At 33.3% G+C, this 11406-nt stretch overlaps 1 protein-coding gene across 4 annotated transcripts in view; it reads left to right on the top strand.

Annotated features, from left to right (window-relative positions):
- Positions 1-5063: 5063 nt before the first annotated feature.
- The window catches only part of LOC143255280 (uncharacterized), a 55859-nt gene continuing 49516 nt past the window's right edge, over positions 5064-11406 (top strand). For 2 of the 4 annotated variants that reach the window (XM_076510705.1, XM_076510704.1), the window contains exon 1: positions 5064-5652. In XM_076510705.1, coding sequence (XP_076366820.1) covers positions 5636-5652 — 17 coding nt within the window. In that variant the 5' untranslated portion in view covers positions 5064-5635. The remainder of the gene's footprint in view (positions 5653-11406) is intronic. The other 2 variants (XM_076510706.1, XR_013030508.1) reach the window with 2 other exon arrangements.

Genomic DNA, 11406 nt, shown 5'->3' with positions numbered 1-11406 from the left:
GTAAGTCATCATTAAATTCAACAGGGCGATCTGAACGTGGCGCATCACATAAGTTGTAGCTACCTGATCTGAGCTTCTGAAACCACCTTCGACATTTTCTCTCATTGAGAGACTTCGCACCTTAAACATCTTGAATGTTTCGGGTAGTTCCTACTGCATTATTGCCTTTTTTTAAACTCGTAAAGCATTATATGCCTAATATGGTCCTCAGACACATCCATCTTCATAAAGATTTATTTGATTAATCACCTGAAAAAGTTGAGTTAGGTTAGTTTTTTATTTATTTTTGAACATTTTTATACACGTTCAACTACATATTTCAGTCATTAAATTCTTCTACAAAGACAGAAATGATGATGCACTTCCTGTATTAAATTTTCGGACATAACTTACGGAATGACCTGATATGTATATTTTTACATGAAAACTTCTAATACTGCCCTTTATCTAGTAGTTTCAACCCTTATGCCTTTGAATTTGTAATTACATTGTTTTCTAGGCTTTGATAACATTGTTGACGTCACATTACTCGAATCTTTGGTACTCTTATCATTACTACAAGTAAGTATTGCAACTTGCTCCCCGCTAGTACAGCGGCATGTCTCCAGATTACAATGCTAAAATCAGGGGTTCGATTCCCCTCGGTGGGCTAAGCAGATAGCCCGATGTGGCTTTGCTATAAGAATAATACTAACACATTAACACGTATTGCAACCATGTAGTTTAGGAAAAAAAATCGAGCATAAGTAAAATAAAGTAATGTTAAATCAAATAAAGTTCAGTCAGAAAAAAGTGACGTAAGTAAATTTATTATAGATTGTACAGAAAGAAAAAGAAACAAGAACAATAATTCGTTTTATCACTTGGACTCTAAAGTAATTGTTTCAGTCTGTGTGGACTAATGGCAAGAAAGAAAATTGTCTGAAGTTGTAGATAAAATTGTTATTTCCTATAGCGTAAAGACTTTTCTACTTATGTTTGATTAGTGGAATATATTAATGTAAAACAAGTGGATTGTGCACTGTTTATTGTTTGAATGTATCGTCAACAAGTTACATACACCTACTGTAAAAGAATCCTTATCACATTTATATTTAAAACCCTGACATTTGTCAAACCAACCAGGATTATACAGGGCTTAATGGCAGTAGAGAAAGACATTAATGACAATACAAATTGTAGTGGTGAAGAAAATAGCGTAGAGATTACAATCACGTTATATAGCTACGTCAGATTTTGATAAATGTAAAAATAGAGATGAGTGTCTTGGATTAAAAACCAACGAATTATGAGCGTTTGTTAAACAACAACAAGGACTAGAAAGAGAAGGACATTATCAAGTCCAAGAAAATACAGAGAAGAAGAGTGAAGAAAAAAGACTAAAAGAAGAAAAGGAAACGAGAATACAAATTTAGAAAGAGGAAAAAATAGAAATTGGAAATAGAGAGAGAGTAAGGATACAACGATGTATCTTTGTATACATCAAATATATTGCTCCTATGACTACAAGGAGCAATATGGCAGGACCATAAAGCACTCCACAAGATGGAGTGAGGATCAGCTGATCCAACCTGCTCACATTTGATGAACAGAAAGCTGCCATGGATGCTTTCCTGGAGAGATATAAAAATCGACCAAATTCAGAAATGGAAATACGTGACTGGGAAGTCTATTTCAGCCCAGTTTTTACAGAAAAAGACCTTCAATTCTATGCAAGCATGACGTCAACAAATATCATGGACTATGACAAATTAAAAGTGGCATTGCTGAAACGATATTGTTTTAGTGAATAAGGTGTTTGTCGGAAGTTTAGAGAAATCAAACTCTGGAGATACTGTAGTTAATTTTATGGCACGTCTACAGCAGTACTTTACAAGTTAGACTGATATGGCTAAGTGTAACAATAGCTTTGAGGGACTGATATATCTACTAATACGTGAACAGTTCATGATCACATGTTCAACTGACCTGTCATTATCATATAAAAGAAAGAGCACCAAAAGACGTGGATGAGATGATCAAGGTGGCAGTACAGTGTAGGGAAGCCCATGGAAATAGTATAATGGGCAAGCTCAAGAATGTTAAGTTAAAGTCAAAACCAGTGGTGGCTGATCAGGAACAGAAGTCTACCAAAAATAACATGAATTTAACAAACAAATGGCAGAAGAAATGCAATATTTGCCATAAAATAACGTACATTGCAGAGGAGTACAAGTCCATCACCAATACGCAACAGCAAAAATCTCAACATAAAGCAGCTGGAGCTACTTATAAAGTTAGTACTGGTAAGAAACAAGAAAAGAGTGACTGGCACCATGGATGCTGTTACAAGAAGAGAGAGAATCAGAAATGCATATCAGATTCACTACAAGAAGAAAGTGCAGTTTACTTGATTGATTAATGCACAATTAATGGTCAGCTGAAGTTATAAGATGGATTAACAGTGCCAGTAGTAGTCGGAGCATATTACAGATATCAAGAGGTGCCAAAGCATTGCAATATGACAGTAGGTGGAGGTTATGTTGAGGACAAGAAAATGAAGGTTCTACGAGATACTAGGTGCAATAGTGCAGCAGTGAGAGCTAGTCTAGTATCTGATGACCAGATAACAGGCAAGATACGTTTGTGTGTACTAACTGATGGGACAGTAAGAAAGTTTTTTTGTAGGAAAAATAAAGGTGGATACTCCTTACTAAGTGAGAGACCTTGAGGCCATGTGTATGAAGGGACCAATATATGACTTGGTGTTTGGAAACATAGCAGGTAGTAAAAATTTGTTGAACTAGACATAAAGAAAACTGATGAAGCAATTGCAATTACCATAGATGTTCCAGGGGGAAAGATCAAGCAAGATATGTAGCTCTTTAAAATTTCTAAAAGTGAGATTCTGGATGTAGATTCAGGAAAGCTGAAGGAAGTGCAAAAAAGATCCTTCTCTGTAGAAACTTTGGAGCAATATCTGAGAAAAAGTCAAGCACAATACAAAATGGAAAGAGACGTACAAAGCACAGGACCATAAAGAAGTAGTGAACTGGACAAAGCAGTTATACTAGGGAAGTCAAATCATTCAAAGGTAGTTAGAAACACTTCTATAACAAGAACGCCAAGGATTTACATTTTAAGATCAGACAGGAAGTGTTTAACTCTGTTACCTACAAACAATAACAAATTCATTCAGCAGTAGAAAGAACCTTTTACACTACAAGAAGTGTTCAACAGAATGCTCTATAACGTGAAAGTGGAGGAGATGACCAAGATCTACCATGCAATATGTTGAAGAATTACATTGAGAGAAAAGAAGACCTAATAGATAGAGCTATTGAAACAAAGATGGGTGTTGCAGGAGTGGCCATTATTGATGCAGAAACAGAACATAGTGGTCTGCTAGACCTACTACCACTGGGTGTAGGTGATATATACAAGGCCGCAAGCATGAGTGAAAAAGGGATTGGAGAGAAGAAGAAAGAATAAGATATGTTTTGCAAGTATACAAACATATTAGGAAAGGCAAACGTAGGGCAATACAAGAGCAAGGTGAACACAAGTGATACTGTTGAGATGAAGCCAGAGGCTCTATAAAACGAGAGACCGACAAAAGAACTGTAAATATTGGTTTAGATTATATAAGAAGTCATAGTATAGGAACTAAGAACAGTCTTTATATATAGTGAAAAGATACTGTAAATATTTTTCTTGAAGAGTGGTTTATTATTAGATATACAAGACTGTTTAGTGTAGGCGTTATTATTTAATTTATTTTGAGTTAATATTTAATAACAGTTTAGTTTTAAGAGGAAATGTTGAAGATCGATTGTTTTAAAAGTGTTAATTGTGACACATTTCTTTACATAATAAATGGTATGTTGTGTTCATAATTGCTTTGTTGTCTAGACTTTAATAATATTGTTGACGTCATGTTACTTGAATCTTCGGTATTTTTCTCTTGGGTAAAACCTAAGTTGGGTAAAATACACATATAGGTGATTAGACGAGTGCAAGTCATGAAAGAAAGTTAAAGTTAGGTTAACTAAAGTTTAGTCAAAAAGTTAGAAAACAAGAAGTTAGCAGGTGGGTGAGTGATTAGCCGTAACTGACGATATTTTGAAGTGAATTTCATAGTTTAATAGAAATAAAGAGAATAATTTGTTTTGTCAAAGGGTGTTCTAAAATAATTGAACCCATCTGCATGGATTTTGATAAAAAGGAGACAATTATTTAAAGTCCTAGATGCAGCTGTGGTAATCAACAGAGTGACGTAAGTAAATTTATCACAGATTATACAGTAGGAAACAGAGTACAGAAATATAATTTATTATTTCAATTGGATTCTAAAGTGATTGAATCAGTTTGTGTGGACTTTTGACTAGAAAGAGAATTATTTAGAGTTAGGCAAATAATCTTTGTATACGATCAAACATGTTGGACATGTTTTGAATATATTATTTTAAAACAAGTGGGTTGTGTGCTTGCTGTTTGTTGTTCAAATTTATCGCCAACAAATCACAGTCACCCATCGTAGAAAAATCCTCAGCCCACTTATATTTAAAATCCTGTCACTCAGAGATAATTTACTTTACTTTCCATATTATTAAATGAATTACATCTATTCTAACTATGCCATTTGACTGAGAGAAACAGCAATAACTACTTGCAATGAGGTTAAATGGTGAATATTCTGGATTTGACTGAGGACTTTATGTCTAAAGCTATATGGTCTTGTAACATTGAAGAAAAAGATAATAGCAGGACGAATGACTTTGTTGCCAGTTTCATAGACCTGATTCTGAGACCCTAAATCTAGGTTCGTATACAATTTTCTGTATTGTACTTTCAATTTTCTGAATAGTGTACATATCAATTGGCAAATAGATCTGACGCTAAATTAGTTGAAATTTGTCGACCCATTGTAATTCCAGAAATTGAAAACAAATTTAATTTAGTGAGTAGTATGATCAAGGATCATATGATAAACGATCTTTTTGCTTGTAGTTCTCCTCGTCTTCCTTCCGATCAAACTTCCGGCCAGAGTCTCTGGTTTTTCTCTAATACAATTAATAAGATGTATTTCCTGTATTTAATGAAGTTAAAATAAACTTTGCCATTGCTTTCTCTCTGCTACAGTTGCGTCTGTTTATGTTGATAACGTAAATAGTTAGTTCTCTATAGCATCTACAATGCAACTTGCTTTTTGCTTAACATATATAGTCAAGCGTTACTCTATGCATTCATTAAGTGTGCACAATATTTATATTCTTATTGCATATATATGTATATGCCATTATTTATATTTTCTTTATTTCCCAAGAATTTGAAATATTATAAAATGCCACAAATGCATTACAAAGATTTGTATTTGTATTTTTGAATTTCGCACAAAGCTACTCGAGGGCTATCTGTGCTAGCCGTCCCTAATTTAGCAGTGTAAGACTAGAGAGAAGGCAGCTAGTCATCACCATCCATCGCCAACTCTTGGGCTACTCTTTTACCAAAGAATAGTGGGATTGACCGTCACATTATAACGCCCCCACGGCTGAAAGGGCGAGCATGTTTGGTGCGACCGAGATTCGAACCCGCGACCCTCGAATTACGAGTCGCATGCCTTAACACGCTTGGCCATGCCGGACCCAATACAAAGATGAACCAACCTCTAACGTAAGTATATTATATTAGACATTTCTTTGTTTATAAACCTGTTATTATTTTTGCGTTTCTTTGGTATTGTATCGTTTGTTTTCAGTATCATAATTTTAATATTAATGAATAATACTGCTGTATATATAAGTTATAAATTAATACGTTAATCTACAGCATATATGGTTTTGGTATTAGACAAATACACACACACAGTAGGAACCAGTAAAACAAGAACAGCAACAAAAACTATTCGATTGCTCTACTATATATTATGCTACGTGAAAAACCACCTTATTCATCTCATGCATATTCTACTGGGAATGACCATTGCGTTTTTCTATCATCTTACTAGAATAATTTGAATATTCGGCAGTTAACGGATTTGGGCAAAGGAAAACTTTTCCTTCAACAGAATGGGGGAACTTAAACAGTGTATTGAAACCATTATTATAGCTGTACAGAGAAAACTGGATAAGATTCTTACCTAGAAGAAGGAAGAACACAATTGTGTAATTCATGTTGTGTGTTAATAAAATCCCTCTATTTTGTTGATGTATTAATTTGATTATCATGGTATTGATATGACATCTGACAAAGTTCTTAAACTCATAGTGGCAAAAGTTATGTATACAAATTTCTCACTTTGATACTCATTTACATGCTGTGGTGAAATTTAATGATGAAAATAAACTGAATGATCAGATTAAACTAATTATTATTAATGTGTACGTTGAACAGCTGTGTCACGAAGAACGAACAGTCTGAAGCATGTGAAATCGACATCTTAGTCAGACTCAGGTTTCTTGCAACATATTAGATAATGATTAATGTGTATGGTTATGTTTATATGTACAAGAATGGATAAATTTATTTTTCAATCTACATCGTTCGGACAAGGGTAAAAAATTATATTTCAGGCTACCTTAAACATCAATGGAAGGTAAATTACAAGTGAAACATTAAAATTGTATAAATCTCCCTATTTAGTACAACAGAAATAGTGGAAGTGCTTTAGTTCATCAAACAGTTAATATTTTGTTTGTCTCACTTTTGCTTTAATAACAGAAGAGAGTCTTTCAGGCCTTGCTGCAACATATTTGATCAAATTGTCCTTTGAGGTTTTACTCCAAATGTCTCTAATACAATCCCATAAAATTTATTTGGAAGTAACTGTTGATTTGTCAAGTTTAATCTACAAATAACAGATCTACTCAATTGGTGTGAGAATACAGTTATATGGGGGCCATTTAATCATTTGAATGACTCCATCAGCTTCTTTCTGCATAAGTTGGGTCAGTGTTCAGGGCCATTGTCTTTTTGCTAGTAGAATCCTTTACCAATAATGCTCAAACCACTGGGTATACCATGGTTAATCAGTGTCTGATGGTACTTGTGCTGGTCCATTATTCCACCTATTTTGCAAACATTTCCTATCGTCTGAGCATTAAAAGACCCTTAAATCATCACACTGCTATAAGTGCTATGCATTGAGGTAATTATCTTTCACCTTTCTTCCAATGGATATACAACCTACACTTTGAACCAAGTATTTTAATACTGAGCACATCCGTTCATAACACCTATTTACCAATCATCAACAATCCAGTTTTGTAACATTTTAGCAAATTTAAAACTCTTGACAATAGTTGGAGATCTAAGTAAAGGTTTTTAACTGTTATACAACCAAATATTCCATTCTCATTGAGTCTTCTTGATACTGTAGATCTGGACACTTTTCTATCATTTGGTACATGGTTGTTTATCTTATGCTTGACATTAGTAGAAGTCTTCCTTCTGTCCTGAAGGCTGAGTAAACGAAGATACTTAACATCAGTATCATTGGATTTAGGCATTCTGTTTCTTCCTTTTCTATTTTCAAATTTATTGGTCTCAGTGTCACGATCTTTGGTGTACTTGATAGTGTTTGGGAAGCATTTCAAGTCTGCAGCAAGTTGTCGGAGAGTTGAGTCAGCTTTACATGAAACTTTTATGTGAAGTTTCTGCTCTACTGACAATTCTCAACACTTTTTTCCTTGGCATAACAGTAAAACTTAATATATAGTGTTAAACACTGTTTTTATCAATATTTATTTGTGGAATGTTATTAAATTAATTTTCCTATAATATAAACTAGTACCATATGCTAGCTTCATTCGAAATAGTTAAGACACTGAATGGGGTGCAATGACAGTTATTTCAGATCCTAAATTTGATCAGTATGTTCATTCAAGCAGAACTCTTAATGGCGTGAAAAAAATATACCTATAAAATGGAAAGAATGATAAAATATTCTCTTGTTCTAATACTTTTACACAGTACAATATGTTTAATCAAACAGAAACATAACTAAATTTATCAATATCTATCAATGAATCTTTCTGGGATGCTGTTGGGAACGACGACATTATCCAAGATTTATCAAAAATAATTTGTTTGTATCCTTCCCTGTAAATATTTTAAGAAACAAAAGTCTGTAGCATAACTATGGTAGCGTTAAAAAAGATTTTGGCAAATTGCATCAGTCATGTTTTTCTTATGATAAAAGACGTGTCTTTTCCTTCTCATTTTATAAATCTATAACGTTTATTATACAATGCTTATCATTAAAAATATACTTTCCATACAAATTAATTCATTATATTTGAACTCTAACAAAAGGAATGAATGTAGTTTTTCAATGAACTTAAGAGTCAGTAAAAAACGACCTTATCTATTCATATACTTTACATAATTATACAAAATGCTAAATGTACATTCATAACATTTACAAGATATAAAGGAATATTAGAATTTTTTTAAAGTTACTACTTTCTCTTTAAGTTGTATAACTCATATATTAGTAGTTTAAAACTGCTGTAGTTTAAAAACATAACTTACCAAGATGTATACGTAGTCTAACTTTTTCAGGGTGTATTTGTTTATACACGTAAAGATAATAAAATGACTGCATATCTTGCAAATTTATCAAGAGGCAATTTCTACTTACAAGCTGACAGCTCAATAGCCTTTGACATTTAAGAGGCCCGGCATGGCCAAGCGTGTTAAGGCGTGCGACTCGTAATCTGAGGGTCGCGGGTTAGCAACCCCGTCGCGCCAAAAATGCTCCCTCTTTCAGTCGTGGGTACGTTATAATGTGACGGTCAATCCCACTATTCGTTGGTAAAAGAGTAGCCCAAGAATGGGCGGTGGGTGGTGATGACTAGCTGCTTTCCCTCTAGTCTTACGCTACTAAATTAGGGATGGCTAGCACAGATACCCCTCGAGTAGCTTTGTGCGAAATTCAAAAACAAACAAACAGACATTTAGGTAACACAAAATGAAACATGTTTGAATTGTAAAATACCTCATAGTCAAAATTAAACCAACTTTTATAAAAGTTTAGTAGATTTCAGTTAATGAATAATTTGTATATACCTGCTGCTCTGTTCGACTCTCCTACAGACCTTTGTTCATTAGTCATGAGGCAGATAATGACCTGAACCTGATAATCAACGTGTTCTGTCAACATGCAATATTTAATCATAACGTTTGTTTGCTTGTTGTTAAGCACAAAGCTACGCTATGCAATGAGCTATCTGTGCTCTATCCAACACAAGTCTCGAAACCCAGTTTCTAGCAGCGTAAGGCCACAAGAATCCTGCTATGCCACTGGGTGGCTTGAACATAATTAGATCAAGATCTAATATATTTCTTCTGATATACAGCAACACAAATAAATGACTGTAAGCGTAAAAATTATATACTTCTCACAAAAAACTGATAATTAGTAAATGTTATAAAATTTAAGGAATTTACATATTTACTTTAGTAACAACAATATTATAAATATGATGCATTATCATTCGCTTATTTGTTTAATAAAAAGACCATAATCTCTATACGCTTTAGTGCAGAACAAATCTGTCATGTTTGAATTTTTATGACGATTTATATGGAAGCAGAGATAAAATTATTAGACTGTTGTATGATATAAAGAGAAGAGAATATGTTAAATAGTCTGATCCTACATCACTCTATCATTGAAACAATAAGTACCGCGAGTACCATAGTGAATGTTTTCAATATAGTGGAATAGTTACAAGTTATCTGATCTCATAACAAAAAAAAGCATATCTATTCTTTTATACGAAATCATTTTATAAAGAGAGTTAATGCAAATTCACATAAAAAGTGTTACACACTTTTAATCACAGTGTGATTAAATCTAGGTTAATCGTTTATCTCAGTAGAACACTGGCCATAAATGTATCTCAGAACCGCTGGTACTGATAAGCAGAGGACAACGTTTCGACCTTCCAAGGTCATCTTCAGGTTAAAAAAGAGAGAGTTTGTAATTGACCGTTGCCGAGCACACGTCTTAGGGATGAGAGTATAAACGGGTACAAGATTGAAGAAGGCGTTGCAATTGGATGTTAGATTATTAATTAGTACAGGTATTTTCAGGGACCTGTGCTCAATAACAGTGTAGAAATATCATTCTGAAACCATTTTGGTTTATGGCTAAGGGTATATAATACATATTGATGCACGTCAGTAACGTTGTCTCCCTCATATAGTGTGATAGTCAGTCTCACGGTTCCTTATCAAATTACAACAACGTATGTTCAGTTTATACTAAACAAAAATATACGATGGTTTTCTTGAGTTATGGGAATATCGAAGTGCATTGCAATAAGACTGGTGACATTTCTTTACAAGTCTTTCTTTACTGACTGACCCTTAACTACAGGTTTTTAGTGAGAATAATGGTAATAGCTCCTATAAGATTTTCAACACAATTCACCCATGAAGGCTTTTCGCCAGTAACACAGTTGGTTGGATTAGCTGGAAGTGTAACAAAGCTTTAGCCGAAACCCCATTTATATTATTTCTTAATGGTACATCATTTATAAAGGTATTTAACTTTATGTTTAAAGGTTGGTTCATCATTCCTTCTTTCATGTACCAGAACTGTACCAGTTTCATTATTAATGACGAAAGGAACAGGATATTTATATTTGAAATGTGATCCAGATTTTACTGCAATTTAGGCTGTTGTAGAGAGGTACAGTAAAACCTGTCTAACCTGGAAACTGCATAGGGCGGAAACCTGTAAAGCCAGAAATATCAAATTTTTGCAACATTATCTAAGATTTCTCTTATAAAAGGCCCTCTATATGGCGGAACCTGAGTAACGCAGACGGAAAACTATATTTCACCTACCTCATCTATCAATAAGTTTGAAATATATATTAATTTCTTATTCTTTAAATATTAACAAATTCTTGTTTAATTAATAATTTGTTTAAATATTAATAAATTTTCGGACATTTTGTTACAGTAAGTGTTGGTTAAACATATTCTGTTCTTTTTTCTGCCGTCATTATTTTTGCAGTTAAATTAGATTCATGATTTGTAGAAATATATTTGTCTTTTAAGTGCAAAATTCTACACTTTAAATAATTCTCACGAAAAAAATAAATTTCCATCTTCTCTAATTTTAAAAGATAGTGAGGAAATAAAAATTCCTACTTCATTGTAAGTTTTAAGTTATGTTAACACTATCAAGTTGTATACAAAAATGAAGGGGAAAAATAAACTTTATAAAAAGGCCGTAGAATAGACGTTCTCTTTTAACCACATGAGAAAGCCCATTAAAAAAACGAAACAGTTGAAATTGGACACTTTCCTCAAATAAATTTGATTAAGATTTTGTGTACTTATCTATATTTTGAATCTCTATTTCTGTTCTTATTCTAATAAATATAGCATAAACAGTATAATAACTGTTAT

This window comes from Tachypleus tridentatus, chromosome 7 (genome assembly GCF_004210375.1).
Source record: "Tachypleus tridentatus isolate NWPU-2018 chromosome 7, ASM421037v1, whole genome shotgun sequence".
NCBI classification, from domain to species: Eukaryota; Metazoa; Arthropoda; class Merostomata; order Xiphosura; family Limulidae; genus Tachypleus; species Tachypleus tridentatus.
Note: the sequence above shows the minus strand (reverse complement) of the source record. Positions and strands in the feature narration are given on the sequence as shown.